Here is a 25190-nt window from a genome sequence, read left to right as displayed (position 1 = left end):
AAATAAATCATTCAGGAGGATCCTCTTGATGGCAGACTGAGGTGGCCATTTCTTGGAAAGACTCCTTTCCCTCCAGGAGACTGTCAAATATGATGACAACACCACCCCAACGGGTGTTCTTGGGCAGTTTCAATGTGGTGCTCTTATTCTTCTCGCTTTAGGTAGATTGCTGCTATAACTAGATGACCCTTCACATTTATTTATTTTTTTATTTTACCTTTATTTAACCAGGCAAGTCAGTTAAGAACAAATTCTTATTTTCAATGACGGCCTGGGAACAGTGGGTTAACTGCCTGTTCAGGGGCAGAACGACAGATTTGTACCTTGTCAGCTCGGGGGTTTGAACTCGCAACCTTCCGGTTACTAGTCCAACACTCTAACCACTAGGCTACCCTGCCGCCCCATAGAGTTGAAGTCGGAAGTTTACATACACCTTAGCCAAAAAACATTCAACTCAGTTTTTCACAATTCCTGACATTTAATCCTAGTAAATATTCCCTGTTTTAGGTCAGTTAGGATCACCACTTTATTTTAAGAATGTGAAATGTCAGAATAATAGTAGAGAGAAATATTTATTTCAGCTTTCATCACATTCCCAGTGGGTCAGAAGTTTACATACGCTCAATTAGTATTCGGTATGCATTGCCTTTAAATTGTTTAACTTGGGTCAAACATTTCAGGTTGCCTTCCACAAGCTTCCCACAATAAGTTGGGTGAATTTTGGCCCATTCCTCCTGACAGAGCTGGTGTAACAGTCAGGTTTGGCCACCTTGTTCGCACATGCTTTTTCAGTTCTGCCCACAAATTCTCTATGGGATTGAGGTCAGGGCTTTGTGATGGCCACTCCAATACCTTGACTTTGTTGTCCTTAAGCCATTTTGCCACAACTTTGGAAGTATGCTTGGGGTCATTGTCCATTTGGAAGACTCATTAGCGACCAAGCTTCAACTTCCTGACGCAGTCTCCTCGTGGAGTGCAATGTAATCGGCCAAAAATGCCGATAACCGTTTGTTATGAAATCGGCCCTAATTAATCGGCCATTCCAATTAATCAGTTGAACTCTACTGCACATGTGATGGAAGAATGCACTGTGCATGAAGAGGGTTGCAATTCCATTGAATTGGGGATCGTTTAACCAAAATATGCCACAAGACCTAGAATTGTCTTGTGTGTATCCCACAAAAAAAGGTTCATTATCATAAGCTAAGTTCTTTGATGAATTTAAGCAAAATTCCCCAAATTCCCGGGCTTGACTTCCCATGGAAAATTTCAGACCCTTTGTAACCCTACTTCTAATCAGACCGAAAAACTCCCTCGCACATACAAACTAACAAACTACCACAAGCACACTCACCCAATGCCAGTAAGCATTTTGTTGGACAGTGTATACCATGTGTATCCTGTTCATACGACTAGCGGGACCTGAAACGCACGCGCGCGCACAAACCGACCTTGATGATGACAGCGTGTGCAGGCAGGTTGACTCCCCAGGCCAGTGTGGCAGTACAGCACAGAACCTTGAGGTAACCCCTGGAGAACATGCTCTCCATCAGGCTACGGTCAGCACGCAGCATCCCAGCGTGGTGGATCCCAAAACCATCTGGGAACATCTCCTTCATCTGCTTGTTCCTGGAACGCTGGATCTGGGGGAGAGAAGGAAAGAGAGGGAACAGTCAGAGGTGGGAGGGAAGGAGAGAGAGAACACAATCAGGAGGGAAAGAGAGAGAGGGAGGGAACAGTCAGAGGTGGGAGGGAAGGATCGAGAGAACACAATCAGGAGGGAAAGAGAGAGAGGGAGGGAACAGTCAGAGGTGGGAGAGAAGGAGAGAGAGAACACAATCAGGAGGGAAGGAGAGAGAGGGAACAGTCAGAGGTGGGAGAGAAGGATCGAGAGAACACAATCAGGAGGGAAGGAGAGAGAGGGAGGGAACAGTCAGAGGTGGGAGAGAAGGAGAGAGAGAACACAATCAGGAGGGAAAGAGAGAGAGGGAACAGTCAGAGGTGGGAGGGAAGGAGAGAGAGAACACAATCAGGAGGGAAGGAGAGAGAAGGAACAGTCAGAGGTGGGAGGGAAGGAGAGAGAGAACACAATCAGGGGGGAAGGAGAGAGAGGGAACAGTCAGAGGTGGGAGGGAAGGAGAGAGAGAACACAATCAGGAGGGAAGGAGAGAGAGGGAACAGTCAGAGGTGAGAGGGAACAGTCAGAGGTGGGAGGGAAGGAGAGTGAGGGAACAGTCAGATGTGGGAGGGAAGGAGAGAGAGAACACAATCAGGAGGGAAGGAAAGAGAGAACCAATCAGCACAGCCTGGGTATGTAGAAGAGAGGGAGAAGGATGGAGAGGGAGTATTGCTTTAAGTACTTTGGCATTGCTGACGACCTCCAAGCTTTATGTCTGTGTCCTTACTCAGACCTAACTCCCCACTGCAGATGCTAGAGGGCACCATCAAGGTGTCCAGACTACTACCCAATAATCACACATCTGTAGAGTCGTTCAGACAGATCTATAAAACAGCTGTTGTATTGATCCTGCTGGGCCAGTATCAGTCAGTGTCCTTTAGTACCTGATAAAACACTGCAACCCTAAGTTGAGGTTTTATTTCAGTTTTAATAGCGGCTTCACTGTTAGTTTAAGGATCAGTAATTTAACTGAAGGCAACTACATTTTTTTTTTTTACCCTTGTTTCAAGTATAGACATATGCAGCACATACACACACACATTCACACACACACACAGCTGATTGAGATGTGTGTGTGTTGACAGGCAGAGAGGTGAGGTGGTGACCTGGCCAGGCAGTAATAATGGCCTGCTCATCAGACAGCTTTATCTCTCACTGGACAACTAAATGGAGGTCAGAGAGAGAGCACAGAGGAAAAAGCCCATTATAGCTAGCATCTGTCTGAGTGTGTGTGTGTGTGTGTGTGTGTGTGTGTGTGTGTGTGTGTGTGTGTGTGTGTGTGTGTGTGTGTGTGTGTGTGTGTGTGTGTGTGTGTGTGTGTGTGTGTGTGTGTGTGTGTGTGTGTGTGTGTGTCTGTGTGTGTGTGTGTGTGTGTGTGTGTGTGGTTGAGGGAGAGAAAGTGTTTCTGTGTCTACAGTACATGGGCCAAATTGCACATTGACTCCCACTCTAATTTAAATACCAACTGTGTTTCCTGAACACCTGATTTACTTAACAAAAGGCGCATCTCAATAGGTGGTCCAGGTACGTCATGATAAGTGCGGGGGTTGGCCTTCTTTTGTTCTCTAGTGCCCCTCTATTGTTCCTCAAGCAAGGGGGAGGCCGATGACATCACAGATTCCCATTAAACTCCTTGAATGCCCTACTCCTTGGACTTTGCAGTTGTGCCTAAAAAACACATTTGTGCTCAAAACATGTATATATTTTTTACTCTTTAGTGTGTGTCCTTAGGATATCGCTTTTCAACAGTACAAGTTCAAAAATGGCTGAAGGACGTCTTTAACAAGTGGCTCTTCACAAACAAGGCTTTTCTTCAAACTATTATTTACAGACGATGAATACACTGCTTATCTGAACGAGTTCTCCATTCATGTTCCTCAACCACCTTACCTACTAGACCCTCACAACAGTGTGTGTCTAAGAAAGTATCCCTGTGGAGAATGTCTTTCAATAAACATCATGTATGCTAATGTAGTATAGGGGTATTACACTATCTGGTCAGTTTATTATGTACACCAACCCCGTTCGCGAAAATGGTTCGCTCCTACAGACAGTGAGTCAAGTGGCCTTGGCCTGCGATATAATGCAGGCATACTTGTTCTCAACTGGCCTACCTGGTTAAATAAAGGTGAAATAAAAAAAGGAGGCATTCAGTTACTGTTCAATTGAACTTTAGAATGGGCAAAACTAGTGACCTCAGCGACTTTGAGCGCGGTATGATAGTCGGTGCCAGGCGTGCAGCTTCCAGTATCTCAGAAACGGCCGGCCTCCTGGGCTTTTCACGCAGGAAGGCAGTCCTGTGGGTGAACACAGCTCGTTGACGTGAGGTCAAAGGAGAACGGCAAGAATCGTGCAAGCTAACAGGCAGGCCACAAACAGGCAAATATCTGTGCATTACAACAGTGGTATGCAGAACAGCATCTCGGAACACACAACTTGTCAGTCCTGGTCACGGATTGGCTATTGCAGCAGACGACCACACCAGGTTCCACTCCTATCAGCTAAAAACAAGAAGAAGTGGCTCCAGTGGGCACCAACAATGGACAATTGAGAAGTGGAAAAACATTTCCTTGTCTGACAAATCCCAGTTCCTGTTGCGTCATGCTGATGGCAGTGTCAGGATTTGGTGTTAGCAGCATGACTCCATGTCCCCATCCTGTCAACGGTACAGGCTGGTGGTGGTGGTGGCGTAAAGGTGTGGCGAATGTTTTCCTGGCACACGTTAGGTCTCTTGATACCAATTAGGCAATGTTTCCATGCTCTAAATAATTCAGGCTGTTCTGGAGCTAAAGGGTGGCCCGACCCGGTATTAGATGTGTGTACCTAAGTGTATGTGTGTGTGAGTTTGAGAGAGAGAGAAAGATAGAGTTCCAAAAGTAAGCACGGCTCCATCCAGACACACACACACACCACGGCTCCAACCAGACACACACACCACTACCACGGCTCCAACCAGACACACACACCACTACCACGGCTCCAACCAGACACACACACCACGGCTCCAACCAGACACACACACCACTACCACGGCGAGACAGACAGACAGACAGACAGACAGACAGACAGACAGACAGACAGACAGACAGACAACTACCATGGCTCCAACCAGACAGACAGACAGACAGACCACTACCATGGCTCCAACCAGACAGACCACTACCATGGCTCCAACCAGACAGACAGACAGACAGACCACTACCATGGCTCCAACCAGACAGACCACTACCATGGCTCCAACCAGACAGACAGACAGACAGACCACTACCATGGCTCTAACCAGACAGACCACTACCATGGCTCCAACCAGGCAGACAGACAGACAGACAGACCACTACCCTGGCTCCAACCAGACAGACAGACCACTACCATGGCTCCAACCAGACAGACAGACCACTACCATGGCTCCAACCAGACAGACAGACCACTACCATGGCTCCAACCAGACAGACAGACCACTACCATGGCTCCAGACAGACAACTACCATGGCTCCAGACAGACAGACAGACAGACAGACCACTACCATGGCTCCAACCAGACAGACAGACCACTACCATGGCTCCAACCAGACAGACAGACCACTACCATGGCTCCAACCAGACAGACAGACCACTACCATGGCTCCAACCAGACAGACAGACCACTACCATGGCTCCAACCAGACAGACAGACCACTACCATGGCGACAGACAGACAGACAGACAGACAGACAGACAGACACCACTTCTCCAACTAGACACACAAACACACACCACCACCACGGCTCCAACTAGACACACACACACCACCACGGCTCCAACTAGACACACACACACCACCACCACGGCTCCAACTAGACACACACACACACACACCACCACCACGGCTCCAACTAGACACACCACCACCACGGCTCCAACTAGACACACCACCACCACGGCTCCAACTAGACACACACACACACACACCACCACGGCTCCAACTAGACACACACGCACACACCACCACGGCTACAACTAGACACGCACACACCACCACGGCTCCAACTAGACACACCACCACCACGGCTCCAACTAGACACACACACACACACACCACCACGGCTCCAACTAGACACACACGCACACACCACCACGGCTCCAACTAGACACACACACACCACCACGGCTCCAACTAGACACACACGCACACACCACCACGGCTCCAACTAGACACACCACCACCACGGCTCCAACTAGACACACCACCACCACGGCTCCAACTAGACACACACACCACTACCACTACTCCAACTAGACACACACACACACACCACTACCACGGCTCCAACTCGACACACACACACACACACACACCACACACACACACCACACACACACACACACACACACACACACACACACACACACACACACACACACACACACACACACACACACACACACACACACACACACATACACACACACCACTACCATGGCTCCAACTAGACACACACAGCTCCAACTAGACACACACATGGCTCTAACTAGAGACACACACAGACACACACACACTAGACACACACACACACCACTACCACGGCTCCAACTAGACACACACACCACCACCACGGCTCCAACTAGACACACACACACACACCACTACCACGGCTCCAACTAGACACACACACCACCACCACGGCTCCAACTAGACACACACACACACACCACTACCACGGCTCCAACTAGACACACACACCACTACCACGGCTCCAACTAGACACACACACACCACTACCACGGCTCCAACTAGACACACACCGTTAAGCACAGCCATTGATGTGAATGAACCAGACGGTGTCAATATGACACCGGTTGTATATCATGTTAGGGCTCGGTAAAACTGACATCAAACTCCACACACAATACAACTAGCTAAAAGTCAACTGCCTGTGCAAGTGATATAAAAGCAACATCAACAATTAGTATGCAATGTCCCTGTACAAACATACAGCACATAGCCCTGACTCCATTGGACTGTCCTGTAGCTCTCTACTCTATACTGATGCACTAGGCAGTACTACCATCACTCCATTCTCTGTAATACTGCCAGCTCTTCTGTTATTCAGATCTACATAACTAGCTCCCTCCACCACCGGCCAACAGTAATACCCACGAGCACAACTCAGCAATGAAGTGTTCATTTACTTAGCTAGATTGTGACAGACAGGATGGTTAATTGTAGATTTAATTTGGCCAGCCCTTGATAGTCATAATGTTTGGCCACTTACTTTAACACTGGATGAGCTGAAAGTGTGGGCGGAGGAGCGGAGGAGCTGACGGACTGAGTGGGCGGAGGAGCGGAGGAGCTGACGGACTGAGTGGGCGGAGGAGCGGACGGACTGAGCGGGCGGAGGAGCTGACAGACTGAGCGGGCGGAGGAGCTGACAGACTGAGCGGGCGGAGGAGCTGACAGACTGAGCGGGCGGAGGAGCTGACAGACTGAGCGGGCGGAGGAGCTGACAGACTGAGCGGGCGGAGGAGCTGACAGACTGAGCGGGCGGAGGAGCTGACAGACTGAGCGGGCGGAGGAGCTGACAGACTGAGCGGGCGGAGGAGCTGACAGACTGAGCGGGCGGAGGAGCTGACAGACTGAGCGGGCGGAGGAGCTGACAGACTGAGCGGGCGGAGGAGCTGACAGACTGAGCGGGCGGAGGAGCTGACAGACTGAGCGGGCGGAGGAGCTGACAGACTGAGCGGGCGGAGGAGCTGACAGACTGAGCGGGGGAGGAGCTGACAGACTGAGCGGGCGGAGGAGCTGACAGACTGAGCGGGCGGAGGAGCTGACAGACTGAGTGGGCGGAGGAGCTGACAGACTGAGTGGGCGGAGGAGCTGACAGACTGAGTGGGCGGAGGAGCTGACAGACTGAGTGGGCGGAGGAGCTGACAGACTGAGCGGGCGGAGGAGCTGACAGACTGAGCGGGCGGAGGAGCTGACAGACTGAGCGGGCGGAGGAGCTGACAGACTGAGCGGGCGGAGGAGCTGACAGACTGAGCGGGCGGAGGAGCTGACAGACTGAGTGGGCGGAGGAGCTGACAGACTGAGTGGGCGGAGGAGCTGACAGACTGAGTGGGCGGAGGAGCTGACAGACTGAGTGGGCGGAGGAGCTGACAGACTGAGTGGGCGGAGGAGCTGACAGACTGAGTGGGAAGAGGAGCTGCCACCTACTCACACTCTACTCTTTACCCCCCGCACTTTTTCCCCCCTATCGTTCTTGCTCTTTCTCTCCATTTGTGTGTCTGACCAAAACATTTCTGCTGGGTACAGTACATCCAGTACAGTATTAACAGTATGTAGGTCGATGTATGGGGTGGAGGGGTGTGTGTGTGCATGTGGCATGTGTTTACAGTGTGTTATGTGTTTACATGCGTATGAGTGAGTGAGTGAGTGAGTGAGTGAGTGAGTGAGTGAGTGAGTGAGTGAGTGAGTGAGTGAGTGAGTGAGAGAGTGAGTGAGAGAGAGAGAGAGAGATGAAAGCCAAGCAGCCAGTGTGTGACAGCAGTTCTTTGTTTTCTCAGAGGGACACGGTGGGAGGCACAGCGGAACCACACACTCAACTCAGCCTTTTACAACCTGATGATGTAGCAATTAAACAGGACGATGAGAGAGAGTGGGTTGGTATGCATGACCACGGTTACATGTTAGACCGGTCCCTCAGGCTACCAGACTGCAAATGAGCTTTTACACTAAAATGTGTATTTTCCTTTGCAGTACTTTTCTTTCACCCGTCTGTCTATTTACAGTGCCTTGCGAAAGTATTCGGCCCCCTTGAACTTTGCAACCTTTTGCCACATTTCAGGCTTCAAACATAAAGATATAAAACTGTATTTTTTTGTGAAGAATCAACAACAAGTGGGACACAATCATGAAGTGGAACGACATTTATTGGATATTTCAAACTTTTTTAACAAATCAAAAACTGAAAAATTGGGCGTGCAAAATTATTCAGCCCCTTTACTTTCAGTGCAGCAAACTCTCTCCAGAAGTTCAGTGAGGATCTCTGAATGATCCAATGTTGACCTAAATTACTAATGATGATAAATACAATCCACCTGTGTGTAATCAAGTCTCCGTATAAATGCACCTGCACTGTGATAGTCTCAGAGGTCCGTTAAAAGCGCAGAGAGCATCATGAAGAACAAGGAACACACCAGGCAGGTCCGAGATACTGTTGTGAAGAAGTTTAAAGCCGGATTTGGATACAAAAAGATTTCCCAAGCTTTAAACATCCAAAGGAGCACTGTGCAAGCGATAATATTGAAATGGAAGGAGTATCAGACCACTGCAAATCTACCAAGACCTGGCCGTCCCTCTAAACTTTCAGCTCATACAAGGAGAAGACTGATCAGAGATGCAGCCAAGAGGCCCATGATCACTCTGGATGAACTGCAGAGATCTACAGCTGAGGTGGGAGACTCTGTCCATAGGACAACAATCAGTCGTATATTGCACAAATCTGGCCTTTATGGAAGAGTGGCAAGAAGAAAGCCATTTCTTAAAGATATCCATAAAAAGTGTTGTTTAAAGTTTGCCACAAGCCACCTGGGAGACACACCAAACATGTGGAAGAAGGTGCTCTGGTCAGATGAAACCAAAATTGAACTTTTTGGCATCAATGCAAAACGTTATGTCTGGCGTAAAAGCAGCACAGCTGAACACACCATCCCCACTGTCAAACATGGTGGTGGCAGCATCATGGTTTGGGCCTGCTTTTCTTCAGCAGGGACAGGGAAGATGGTTAAAATTGATGGGAAGATGGATGGAGCCAAATACAGGACCATTCTGGAAGAAAACCTGATGGAGTCTGAACAAGACCTGAGACTGGGACGGAGATTTGTCTTCCAACAAGACAATGATCCAAAACATAAAGCAAAATCTACAATGGAATGGTTCAAAAATAAACATATCCAGGTGTTAGAATGGCCAAGTCAAAGTCCAGACCTGAATCCAATCGAGAATCTGTGGAAAGAACTGAAAACTGCTGTTCACAAATGCTCTCCATCCAACCTCACTGAGCTTGAGCTGTTTTGCAAGGAGGAATGGGAAAAATGTTCAGTCTCTCGATGTGCAAAACTGATAGAGACATACCCCAAGCGACTTACAGCTGTAATCGCAGCAAAAGGTGGCGCTACAAAGTATTAACTTAAGGGGGCTGAATAATTTTGCACGCCCAATTTTTCAGTTTTTGATTTGTTAAAAAAGTTTGAAATATCCAATAAATGTCGTTCCACTTCATGATTGTGTCCCACTTGTTGTTGATTCTTCACAAATAATACAGTTTTATATCTTTATGTTTGAAGCCTGAAATGTGGCAAAAGTTCGCAAAGTTCAAGGGGGCAGAATACTTTCGCAAGGCACTGTATCTACAGCACTGTATTACACATCCAGTCATCTTGTGGTTGTCAGTGTTTGAGTGTGTTACCTGTATCCGACTGTGTGTGCGTGTGTTTTCTCTGAGTGTGTTTCTGTCTCATTGCAGTTTATCACTCTTTAGTCTGCGCTATCAGCTTGGGCGTACAGTAGTGACAGATCGTCACGGCAACTCAGACATGTTCATAAGATCATCGCGGTGTAAAAATAGCCCCAAACGAAGGCAAATATAGACATTAATGAGCGCGTTGAGGTCTTGTGTATCGGCAGGCGGGCGGCGTGGAGTCCCAGGTGGCCTAGCGTCTCCGCCGCGTCTGAACGTCTACAGAGCTAAACGCTTCCCTCCGACAGACACCCTGTCAACGCAACAGGACATGAAACCCCATCAAAGATACAGTACAGTGCAGAAGATGAAAGATACACTTCACCACCGCCACACCCCCCCTAGACTCCAGAGAGAGTGAGAGATAAAAAAAAACAAGATGAGGGGGAGAGGAAGAGAGAGGGCTGGATAAGAGAGAAGGAGAGAGACAGTCATCATCCTTTCATCCACATCAATGGGCATCCATCCATCCATCCATTGGAAATGCCTATTTCCTGTCTGCAGTCTACACTAGATCATCAGCACCAACCCCACTAAATGAGGTTGGCCTTCGATACAAGTCAACATCTCAAACTAAAACAAGCAGTAAACCACCCTGTCTACAGCTATTCTGACTCAAACTGGCTCTCAGCACCATACAATAGACCTACAATAGACATACATACTGGTGTAGACACCACTTCACTGACTAGAACAGCTGGCTCAAAAGCCACGATGGACTCATGGCCATGACTCTAAAACAGCTCAATCTGGGTTCACTGGGCTCAAAAGTAATACACTATATAGGGAATAGGGTGCCATTTGGGACTCAACCCAAAAGAGGTGCGGAGGAGAGCTGTCCTATCCTGCTGTACCCTAACCTGGCCACTAGGTGGCTCTTCATCCCCACAGCTGAGCCACTGTACTGTTCTCTGGTGCTGGGTCGCTGTGACAGAGCACCTTTCTTCTCACAGAGAGGACCCATCAAACTGGAGAGGACACGCTAGTGGGCTCCTCAGTATGGGTGGAGTTCTCACACAGGCATACTCACCATGCACTCGTACACTGACACCACACACACACACACACACACATATTACATGTGCACACACATGCGAGAGAACCCTTATCAAAAGTAGTATGGACAGGCCAACAGATGGTCTGACCATTCAAATGTTCCACTTAATGAGAAACGTTGACTCTTTCACTCTGATAGACATGATTTGCATAGACATGATGAACTAGCTCAATAAATAACCATTATTCCAGCAGTACTCTTTATTCTAGTGGCTGCATTAAGATATCCAAGCTAGATTGACAGCCTCTTCAACCCCCGTCAATTAATGAACATTATGAGAGAGAAAATATACTGGAATCACTTTTGACTTTTAAAAGGGAGGATAAATAATGCCAAATTATATAACTGACCTTAGAGGTGCTGTATACTGCACTACATATGCATACGGGAGATTAAAAATCACCTATAAATATTAATGTGGGCAAATTCCCAGCACAAATAAGTCATGCATTATCTCTGTGTGGGCTTAGAGTGGAATCAACCTCGTGCTCCCTTCCCCACTAATACAAGACTGACAGGGGCACGGACAAAGAGACAGACACGAGGACAGCAGGACAATGGAGGAGAGAGCTCAACTACTACTCTGGAGGTCCTTTGCTAACACTTAATTTTATGTTCTGCTTATTAACGTCTTAATAAGGCATTTGTAAATACTTTAACAATTAGAAGACTATAGCGTTTGTTGACATAGCATAAGTACATCTATATGCAATCCATTTATTACGCATAGCTTTAATCTGTATAAACCATGGAACAACCAGCTTTAATCTGTATAAACCATGGAACAACAAGCTTTAATCTGTATAAACCATGGAACAACCAGTTATAATCTGTATAAACCATGGAACAACAAGCTTTAACCTGTATAAACCATGGAACAACCAGCTTTAATCTGTATAAACCATGGAACAACCAGCTTTAACCTGTATAAACCATGGAACAACCAGTTTTAATCTGTATAAACCATGGAACAACGAGCTTTAATCATATACTGTATAAACCATGGAACAACCAGTTTTAATCTGTATAAACCATGGAACAACCAGCTTTAATCTGTATAAACCATGGAACAACGAGCTTTAATCATATACTGTATAAACCATGGAACAACCAGTTTTAATCTGTATAAACCATGGAACAACCAGCTTTAATCTGTATAAACCATGGAACAACCATCTTTAATCATATACCGTATAAACCATGGAACAACCAGCTTTAATCACATGCTGTATAAACCATGGAACAAACAGCTTTAATCATATACTGTATAAACCATGGAACAACCAGCTTTAATCAAATACTGTATAAACCATGGAACAACCAGCTTTAATCTGAATAAACCATGGAACAACAAGCTTTAATCATATACTGTATAAACCATGGAACAACCAGCTTTAATCACATGCTGTATAAACCATGGAACAAACAGCTTTAATCATATACTGTATTAACCATGGAACAACCAGCTTTAATCAAATACTGTATAAACCATGGAACAACCAGCTTTAATCATATGCTGTATAAACCATGGAACAACCAGCTTTAATCATATAATGCATAAACCATAGAACAACGAGCATTAATCTGTATAAACCATGGAACAACAAGCTTTAATCTGTATAAACCATGGAACAACCAGCTTTAACCTGTATAAACCATGGAACAACCAGTTTTAATCTGTAAAAACCATGGAACAACCAGCTTTAATCTGTATAAACCATGGAACAAACAGTTTTAATCTGTATAAACCATGGAACAAACAGCTTTAATCTGTATAAACAATGGAACAACCCGTTTTAATCTGTATAAACCATGAAACAACCAGCTTTAATCTGTATAAACAATGGAACAACCCGTTTTAATCTGTATAAACCATGAAACAACCAGCTTTAAAATGTATAAACCATGGAACAACCAGCTTTAACGTGTATAAAGCATGGAACAACCAGTTATAATCTGTATAAACCATGGAACAACAAGTTTTAATCATATACTGTATAAACCATGGAACAACCAGCTTTAATCTGTATAAACCACGGAACAACGAGCTTTAATCTGTATAAACCATGGAACAACCAGCTTTAATCTGTATAAACCATGGAACAACCAGCTTTAATCATATACTGTATAAACCATGGAACAACCAGCTTTAATCATATGCTGTATACACCATGGAACAACCAGCTTTAATCATATACTGTATAAACCATGGAACAACCAGCTTTAATCATATACTGTATAAACCATGGAACAACCAGCTTTAATCATATGCTGTATACACCATGGAACAACCAGATTTAATCTGTATAAACCATGGAACAAACAGCTTTAACCTGTATAAACCATGGAACAACCAGCTTTAATCTGTATAAACCATGGAACAAATAGCTTTAACCTGTATAAACCATGGAACAACCAGCTTTAATCTGTATAAACCATGGAACAACCAGCTTTAATCTATATAAACCATGGAACAACCAGCTTTAATCTGTATAAACCATGGAACAACCAGCTTTCATCTGTATAAACCATGGAACAACCAGCTTAAATCGGTATAAACCATGGAACAAACAGCTTTAACCTGTATAAACCATGGAACAAATAGCTTTAATCTGTATAAACCATGGAACAAACAGCTTTAACCTGTATAAACCATGGAACAACCAGCTTTAATCATATACTGTATAAACCATGGAACAACGAGCTTTAATCATATACTGCATAAACCATGGAACAACCAGCTTTAATCTGTATAAACCATGGAACAACCAGCTTTAATCTGTATAAACCATGGAACAACCAGCTTTAATCTGTATAAACCATGGAACAACCAGCTTTAATCATATACTGTATAAACCATGGAACAACCAGCTTTAATCACATGCTGTATAAACCATGGAACAAACAGCTTTAATCATATACTGTATAAACCATGGAACAACCAGCTTTAATCAAATACTGTATAAACCATGGAACAACCAGCTTTAATCATATGCTGTATAAACCATGGAACAACGAGCTTTAATCTGTATAAACCATGGAACAACAAGCTTTAACCTGTATAAACCATGGAACAACCAGCTTTAACCTGTATAAACCATGGAACAACCAGTTTTAATCTGTATAAACCATGGAACAAACAACTTTAATCATATAATGTATAAACCATGGAACAACGAGCTTTAATCTGTATAAACCATGGAACAACAAGCTTTAACCTGTATAAACCATGGAACAACCAGCTTTAACCTGTATAAACCATGGAACAACCAGTTTTAATCTGTATAAACCATGGAACAAACAACTTTAACCTGTATAAACAATGGAACAACCCGTTTTAATCTGTATAAACCATGGAACAACAAGTTTTAATCATATACTGTATAAACCATGGAACAACCAGCTTTAATCTGTATAAACCACGGAACAACGAGCTTTAATCTGTATGAACCATGGAACAACCAGCTTTAATCTGTATAAACCACGGAACAACAAGCTTTAATCTGTATGAACCATGGAACAACGAGCTTTAATCATATACTGTACAAACAATGGAACAACCAGCTTTAATCATATACTGTATAAACCATGGAACAACCAGCTTTAATCATATGCTGTATACACCATGGAACAACCAGCTTTAATCATATACTGTATAAACCATGGAACAACCAGCTTTAATCATATACTGTATAAACCATGGAACAACCAGCTTTAATCTGTATAAACCATGGAACAACAAGCTCTAACCTGTATAAACCATGGAACAACCAGCTTTAACCTGTATAAACCATGGAACAACCAGTTTTAATCTGTATAAACCATGGAACAAACAGCTTTAATCTGTATAAACAATGGAACAACCCGTTTTAATCTGTATAAACCATGGAACAACAAGTTTTAATCATATACTGTATAAACCATGGAACAACCAGCTTTAATCTGTATAAACCACGGAACAACGAGCTTTAATCTGTATAAACCATGGAACAACAAGCTTTAATCATATACTGTATAAACCATGGAACAACCAGCTTTAATCATATACTGTATAAACCATGGAACAACCCGTTTTAATCATATGCTGTATACACCATGGAACAACCAGCTTTAATCATATACTGTATAAACCATGGAACAACCAGCTTTAATCATATACTGTATGAACCATGGAACAACCAGCTTTAATCATATACTGTATAAACCATGGAACAATGACATTTAATCATATACTGTATAAACCATGGAACAACCAGCTTTAATCATATACTGTATAAACCATGGAACAACCAGCTTTAATCATATACTGTATAAACCATGGAACAACCAGCTTTAATCTGTATAAACCATGGAACAACCAGCTTTAATCATATACTGTATAAACCATGGAACAACGAGCTTTAATCTGTATAAACCATGGAACAACCAGCTTTAATCTGTATAAACCATGGAACAACAAGCTTTAATCATATACTGTATAAACCATGGAACAACCAGATTTAATCATATACTTTATAAACCATGGAACAACGAGCTTTAATCATATACTGTATAAACCATGGAACAACCAGCTTTAATCATATACTGTATAAACCATGGAACAACCAGCTTTAATCTGTATAAACCATGGAACAACCAGCTTTAATCATATACTGTATAAACCATGGAACAACGAGCTTTAATCTGTATAAACCATGGAACAACCAGCTTTAATCTGTATAAACCATGGAACAACAAGCTTTAATCATATACTGTATAAACCATGGAACAACCAGATTTAATCATATACTTTATAAACCATGGAACAACGAGCTTTAATCATATGCTGTATAAACCATGGAACAACCAGCTTTAATCTGTATAAACCATGGAACAACCAGCTTTAATCTGTATAAACCATGGAACAAACAGCTTTAACCTGTATAAACCATGGAACAATTAGCTTTAATCTGTATAAACCATGGAACAACCAGCTTTAATATGAATAAACCATAGAACAAACAGCTTGAACCTGTATAAACCATGGAACAACCAGCTTTAATCTGTATAAACCATGGAACAACCAGCTTTAATCTATATAAACCATGGAACAACCAGCTTTAATCTGTATAAACCATGGAACAAAAGTCTTTAACCTGTATAAACCATGGAACAAATAGCTTTAATCTGTATAAACCATGGAACAAACAGCTTTAATCTGTATAAACCATGGAACAAACAGCTTTAACCTGTATAAACCATGGAACAACCAGCTTTAATCATATACTGTATAAACCATGGAAAAACCAGCTTTAATCATATACTGCATAAACCATGGAACAACCAGCTTTAATCATGTACTGTATAAACCATGGAACAACGAACTTTAATCATATACAGTATAAACCATGGAACAACGAGCTTTAATCATATACTGCATAAACCATGGAACAACCAGCTTTAATCATATACTGTATAAACCATGGAACAACAAACTTTAATCATATACAGTATAAACCATGGAACAACGAGCTTTAATCATATACCGTATAAACCATGGAACAACGAACTTTAATCATATACAGTATAAACCATGGAACAACGAGCTTTAATCATATACTGTATAAACCATGGAACAACCAGCTTTAATCATATACTGTATAAACCATGGAACAACCAGCTTTAATCATATGCTCTATAAACCATGGAACAACCAGCTTTAATCTGAATAAACCATGGAACAACAATCTTTAACCTGTATAAACCATGGAACAACCAGCTTTAATCTGTACAAACCATGGAACAACCAGCTTTAATCATGTACTGTATAAACCATGGAACAACCAGCTTTAATCAAATGCTGTATAAACCATGGAACAAACAGCTGTAATCATATACTGTATAAACCATGGAACAACCAGCTTTAATCAAATACTATATAAACCATGGAACAACCAGCTTTAATCAAATACTATATAAACCATGGAACAACCAGCTTTAAACATATAATGTATAAACCATGGAACAACGAGCTTTAATCTGTATAAACCATGGAACAACGAGCTTTAATCTGTATAACCCATAGAACAAGAAGCTTTAACCTGTATAAACCATGGAACAACCAGCTTTAACCTGTATAAACCATGGAACAACCAGTTTTAATCTGTATAAACCATGGAACAACCAGCTTTAATCTGTATAAACCATGGAACAAACAGCTTTAATCTGTATAAACAATGGAACAACCCGTTTTAATCTGTATAAACCATGGAACAACAGGTTTTAATCATATACTGTATAAACCATGGAACAACCAGCTTTAATCTGTATAAACCACGGAACAACGAGCTTTAATCTGTATAAACCATGGAACAACGAGCTTTAATCATATACTGTATAAACCATGGAACAACCAGCTTTAATCATATACTGTATAAACCATGGAACAACCAGCTTTAATCATATACTGTATAAACCATGGAACAACGAACTTTAATCATATACAGTATAAACCATGGAACAACGAGCTTTAATCATATACTGCATAAACCATGGAACAACCAGCTTTAATCATATACTGTATAAACCATGGAACAACAAACTTTAATCATATACAGTATAAACCATGGAACAACGAGCTTTAATCATATACCGTATAAACCATGGAACAACGAACTTTAATCATATACAGTATAAACCATGGAACAACGAGCTTTAATCATATACTGTATAAACCATGGAACAACCAGCTTTAATCATATACTGTATAAACCATGGAACAACCAGCTTTAATCATATGCTCTATAAACCATGGAACAACCAGCTTTAATCTGAATAAACCATGGAACAACAATCTTTAACCTGTATAAACCATGGAACAACCAGCTTTAATCTGTACAAACCATGGAACAACCAGCTTTAATCATGTACTGTATAAACCATGGAACAACCAGCTTTAATCAAATGCTGTATAAACCATGGAACAAACAGCTGTAATCATATACTGTATAAACCATGGAACAACCAGCTTTAATCAAATACTATATAAACCATGGAACAACCAGCTTTAATCAAATACTATATAAACCATGGAACAACCAGCTTTAAACATATAATGTATAAACCATGGAACAACGAGCTTTAATCTGTATAAACCATGGAACAACGAGCTTTAATCTGTATAACCCATAGAACAAGAAGCTTTAACCTGTATAAACCATGGAACAACCAGCTTTAACCTGTATAAACCATGGAACAACCAGTTTTAATCTGTATAAACCATGGAACAACCAGCTTTAATCTGTATAAACCATGGAACAAACAGCTTTAATCTGTATAAACAATGGAACAACCCGTTTTAATCTGTATAAACCATGGAACAACAGGTTTTAATCATATACTGTATAAACCATGGAACAACCAGCTTTAATCTGTATAAACCACGGAACAACGAGCTTTAATCTGTATAAACCATGGAACAACGAGCTTTAATCATATACTGTATAAACCATGGAACAACCAGCTTTAATCATATACTGTATAAACCATGGAACAACCAGCTTTAATCAAATACTATATAAACCATGGAACAACCAGCTTTAATCATATACTGTATGAACCATGGAACAACCAGCTTTAATCATATACTGTATAAACCATGGAACAATGACATTTAATCATATACTGTATAAACCATGGAACAACCAGCTTTAATCATATACTGTATAAACCATGGAACAACCAGCTTTAATCATATACTGTATAAACCATGGAACAACCAGCTTTAATCTGTATAAACCATGGAACAACCAGCTTTAATCATATACTGTATGAACCATGGAACAACCAGCTTTAATCATATACTGTATAAACCATGGAACAACCAGCTTTAATCATATGCTGTATAAACCATGGAACAACCAGCTTTAATCATATACTGTATAAACCATGGAACAACCAGCTTTAATCATATACTGTATAAACCATGGAACAACCAGCTTTAATCATATACTGTATAAACCATGGAACAACCAGCTTTAATCATATACTGTATAAACCATGGAACAACGAGCTTTAATCATATACTGTATAAACCATGGAACAACCAGCTTTAATCATATACTGTATAAACCATGGAACAACCAGCTTTAATCATATACTGTATAAACCATGGAACAACCAGCTTTAATCTGTATAAACCATGGAACAACCAGCTTTAATCATATACTGTATAAACCATGGAACAACGAGCTTTAATCTGTATAAACCATGGAACAACCAGCTTTAATCTGTATAAACCATGGAACAACAAGCTTTAATCATATACTGTATAAACCATGGAACAACCAGATTTAATCATATACTTTATAAACCATGGAACAACGAGCTTTAATCATATACTGTATAAACCATGGAACAACCAGCTTTAATCATATACTGTATAAACCATGGAACAACCAGCTTTAATCTGTATAAACCATGGAACAACCAGCTTTAATCATATACTGTATAAACCATGGAACAACGAGCTTTAATCTGTATAAACCATGGAACAACCAGCTTTAATCTGTATAAACCATGGAACAACCAGTTTTAATCTGTATAAACCATGGAACAAACAACTTTAATCTGTATAAACAATGGAACAACCCGTTTTAATCTGTATAAACCATGGAACAACAAGTTTTAATCATATACTGTATAAACCATGGAACAACCAGCTTTAATCTGTATAAACCACGGAACAACGAGCTTTAATCTGTATAAACCATGGAACAACAAGCTTTAATCATATACTGTATAAACCATGGAACAACCAGCTTTAATCATATACTGTATAAACCATGGAACAACGAGCTTTAATCTGAATAAACCATGGAACAATGACCTTTAATCATATACTGTATAAACCATGGAACAATGACCTTTAATCATATACTGTATAAACCATGGAACAACCAGCTTTAATCATATACTGTATAAACCATGGAACAACCAGCTTTAATCATACACTGTATAAACCATGGAACAACGAGCTTTAATCTGTATAAACCATGGAACAACCAGCTTTAATCATATACTGTATAAACCATGGAACAACCAGCTTTAATCATACACTGTATAAACCATGGAACAACGAGCTTTAATCTGTATAAACCATGGAACAACGAGCTTTAACCTGTATAAACCATGGAACAACCAGCTTTAATCTGTATAAACCATGGAACAACAAGCTTTAATCATATACTGTATAAACCATGGAACAACCAGCTTTAATCATATACTGTATAAACCATGGAACAACCAGATGTAATCATATACTTTATAAACCATGGAACAACCAGCTTTAATCTGTATAAACCACGGAACAACGAGCTTTAATCTGTATAAACCATGGAACAACGAGCTTTAATCATATACTGTATAAACCATGGAACAACCAGCTTTAATCATGTTCTGTATAAACCATGGAACAACCAGCTTTAATCATATACTGTATAAACCATGGAACAATGACCTTTAATCATATATTGTATAAACCATGGAACAACCAGCTTTAATCATGTTCTGTATAAACCATGGAACAACCAGCTTTAATCATATGCTGTATACACCATGGAACAACAAGCTTTAATCATATATTGTATAAACCATGGAACAACCAGCTTTAATCATATACTGTATAAACCATGGAACAACCAGCTTTAATCATATACTGTATAAACCATGGAACAACAAGCTTTAATCTGTATAAACCATGGAACAACCAGATTTAATCTGTATAAACCATGGAACAACCAGCTTTAATCATGTTCTGTATAAACCATGGAACAACCAGCTTTAATCATATAATGTATGAACCATGGAACAACGAGCTTTAATCATATACTGTATGAACCATGGAACAACGAGCTTTAATCATATACTGTATAAACCATGGAACAATGACCTTTAATCATATGCTGTATACACCATGGAACAACAAGCTTTAATCATATATTGTATAAACCATGGAACAACGAGCTTTAATCATATACTGTATAAACCATGGAACAACCAGCTTTAATCTGTATAAACCATGGAACAACCAGCTTTAATCATATACTGTATAAACCATGGAACAACCAGCTTTAATCATATACTGTATAAACCATGGAACAACAAGCTTTAATCTGTATAAACCATGGAACAACCAGCTTTAATCATATACTGTATAAACCATGGAACAACCAGCTTTAATCATATACTGTATAAACCATGGAACAACCAGCTTTAATCTGTATAAACCATGGAACAACCAGCTTTAATCATATACTGTATAAACCATGGAACAACCAGCTTTAATCATATGCTGTATACACCATGGAACAACCAGATGTAATCATATACTTTATAAACCATGGAACAACGAGCTTTAATCATATGCTGTATAAACCATGGAACAACCAGCTTTAATCTGTATAAACCATGGAAGAACCAGCTTTAATCTGTATAAACCATGGAACAACCAGCTTTAATCATATACTGTATAAACCATGGAACAACCAGCTTTAATCTGTATAAACCATGGAACAACAAGCTTTAATCTGTATAAACCATGGAACAAACAGTTTTAATCTGTATAAACCATGGAACAACCAGCTTTAACCTGTATAAACCATGGAACAACCAGCTTTAATCTGTATAAACCATGGAACAACCAGCTTTAATCTGTATAAACCATGGAACAACCAGCTTTAACCTGTATAAACCATGGAACAAACAGCTTTAACCTGTATAAACCATGGAACAATTAGCTTTAATCTGTATAAACCATGGAACAACCAGCTTTAATCATATACTGTATAAACCATGGAACAACCAGCTTTAATCTGTATAAACCATGGAACAACCAGCTTTAACCTGTATAAACCATGGAACAATTAGCTTTAATCTGTATAAACCATGGAACAACCAGCTTTAATCATATACTGTATAAACCATGGAACAACCAGCTTTAATCATATGCTGTATAAACCATGGAACAACCAGCTATAATCGTGGGTTTACTCTATTTAAAGGTTAACATCAGAAATCAAACGAATGTAACAATAATTGTATCTTACTGTATCACTGACTAAAGTGTTGCAGCCCCATCTGTACTGAGGGTCGAATTCACAGCTCAACAGGAGCACGCAGTCCTCTTTACAGTTGATTAGCTTTCTGATGTCTATTGTCTATTCCTGATGTCTATTTCTGATGTCTGATGTCTATTGTCTATTTCTGATGTCTATTTTTTTCTGATGTCTTACACGTATCATAAACAACAGATAATTAAGTGTATTATTGTGCTACACACAATTAAATATGTATATTCCCAGGCACACACACTATCTTCAACTAATTCATATCCATTCTGTCAAACCAGGCCACGACATAATCTCTCATGTGTATTTGCGGATTTACAAAGCGTGAAAAGTTATATGATTTGTATATTTATACACTTCCCCATATAAATAGGAGGGAAGATTAGAGGCACATCAATCTTGGGTTGGCCCCGAGGAATAAAGGAAAGGTTAGTAGATTTATCACTCTGCCTCATGTTGCTGTTCTCTCTCTCTCTCTCTCTCTCTCTCTCTCTCTCTCTCTCTCTCTCTCTCTAAATACGGAGAGACATACAGTCTGACTAACCGGCGTCCTGTGAGGACTGCTGCAGATACACCCCTGTGTACTCTCCGTGCACACACACCATTAATTAAGAGTGTGTGTGCGCACAACACATGCACGCACACACAAAAAGACACACACAGTGAGAATGCGGTCCATGCCGTAGCCCCAGTGGTAGAGTAGTGTGAGGTGGAGAGGAGCAGAGTGACTTTCAGAAATCACTGAGGGGGCAGCAGGCCAACCCTGACACTTGTCTGTGTGTGTGTGTGCACGCGCGCGGCTGTCTATTGATCCCTGTCCTGTGTGATTGATTCTATTCATCCTGAGCCCATGGCTACAGTCAATCATGACCAGCAGGTTCTGTTCATACGCTCCTCTACCTGGACAAGAAATAGTGAGTCTGGTTGGGTCCAACTGGACTAGAGCATGGGCCAAGCTATAGCATGCTAATTTCACATTTTATGGCTACACACCATAAACTAGACTGTCTGTCTACATCTGTAGGTGTGTAGGTCTGTCTGCCTGCCGGTCTGCCTGCCGGTCTGCCAGTCTGTCTGCCTGCCGGTCTGTCTGTCTGCCTGCCGGTCTGTCTGCCCGCCGGTCGGTCTGTCTGCCCGCCGGTCGGTCTGTCTGCCCGCCTCGGTCTTCATCTTCAACCAGAAGTCTACTCCATGGTCTACAGGTTAAATATCAGTACTGTCCTCCTCAAGCACATTCAGCACCTGTGCTGTTCTCATTCACAGCAAAAGTAGAAGGCAGTCAAACACCCAGTAGATAAAACACTTAGACACACGCCGAGTGACAGAGCTCCACTTCACTTCCCTGGCCTGTTAATTGGCCTGTATCTGAGTGCTGTAAAGTTTGTTCATGGTATCTACGGGGGCAGAGCGGGCCTCTCTGACTCTCACACACATCCTTCCTCTTTGTTTACAGCTCTCCCCCTAGGAACCCACTCTAAAGAGGTGCCTGACCTCAATTTCTCTCACTTTCCTCTCCTTTAAATCTCATGAATAAATGCTCATAAATAACGGTGTTTGTCTGTAGCCTGAGCCAAAGAGGAGAGCCAGCCTAGGAGCGCACAGCCACTTTACAGTACACACAGTAACTTTAGTACACTGGAGTCCATTGTTACAGTTACTTTAGTACACTCTCCAGTAGACTGGAGTCGATAGATACAGTTACTTTAGTACACTCTCCAGTAGACTGGAGTCGATAGATACAGTTACTTTAGTACACTCTCCAGTAGACTGGAGTCTACAGATACAGTTACTTTAGTACACTCTCCAGTAGACTGGAGTCGACAGATACAGTAACTTTAGTACACTCTCCAGTAGACTGGAGTCGACAGATACAGTAACTTTAGTACACTCTCCAGTAGACTGGAGTCTATAGATACAGTAACTTTAGTACACTCTCCAGTAGACTGGAGTCTACAGATACAGTAACTTTAGTACACGCTCCAGTAGACTGGAGTCTATAGTTACAGTAACTTTAGTACACTCTCCATTAGACTGGAGTCTACAGATACAGTAACTTTAGTACACTCTCCAGTAGACTGGAGTCTATAGTTACAGTAACTTTAGTACACTCTCCAGTAGACTGGAGTCTACAGATACAGTAACTTTAGTACACTCTCCAGTAGACTGCAGTCTACAGATACAGTAACTTTAGTACACTCTCCAGTAGACTGGAGTCTACAGATACAGTAACTTTAGTACACTCTCCAGTAGACTGGAGTCGACAGATACAGTAACTTTAGTACACTCTCCAGTAGACTGGAGTCTACAGATACAGTAACTTTAGTACACTCTCCAGTAGACTGGAGTCTACAGATACAGTTACTTTAGTACACACTCCAGTAGACTGGAGTCAATAGATACAGTAACTTTATTACACTCAAACACTATCACGATAGACAGGGGTAGGAGTAACAGTCTACAGCAGTGGTGCACTGAATTGAGTCAACACTGTCTAGAAGAATGGTGATTAGTGTGTGTGTCCAGGTATAGTAACATAGATTACCTTTATCTAACGTGAACTCATGTAAGCCTCTTAACCCTGGCACACTGTACCTGTGCTCCATGTAAAGACTCAGATGGTCCTGACAATCCCTGCAGCCAACACTATCTCATGTCTACTCCTAACCAGTAGTTACTCCTAACCCACATCTACTCCTAACCAGTAGTTACACCTAACCAGTAGTTATCCTAACCAGTACTTACGCCTAACCAGTTGCTATCCTAATCCACGTCTACTCTTCACCAGTACTTAGTCCTAACCAGTACTTAGTTCTAACCAGTACTTACTCCTAACCAGCAGTTACTCTTAAACAGCA

The 25190-nt window shown here is 41.6% G+C and overlaps 1 protein-coding gene across 2 annotated transcripts in view; it reads right to left on the bottom strand.

Moving 5' to 3' along the window:
- Positions 1-25190, bottom strand: part of ascc3 (activating signal cointegrator 1 complex subunit 3) — a 140509-nt gene that overhangs the window by 48045 nt on the left and 67274 nt on the right. For both annotated transcript variants that reach the window (XM_036943401.1, XM_036943397.1), the window contains exon 16: positions 1452-1643. In XM_036943401.1, coding sequence (XP_036799296.1) covers positions 1452-1643 — 192 coding nt within the window. The remainder of the gene's footprint in view (positions 1-1451; positions 1644-25190) is intronic.

The sequence above is a fragment of the Oncorhynchus mykiss genome, chromosome 2 (assembly GCF_013265735.2).
Source record: "Oncorhynchus mykiss isolate Arlee chromosome 2, USDA_OmykA_1.1, whole genome shotgun sequence".
Classification (NCBI taxonomy): Eukaryota; Metazoa; Chordata; class Actinopteri; order Salmoniformes; family Salmonidae; genus Oncorhynchus; species Oncorhynchus mykiss.
This window is presented reverse-complemented; position numbering and strand designations above follow the sequence as displayed.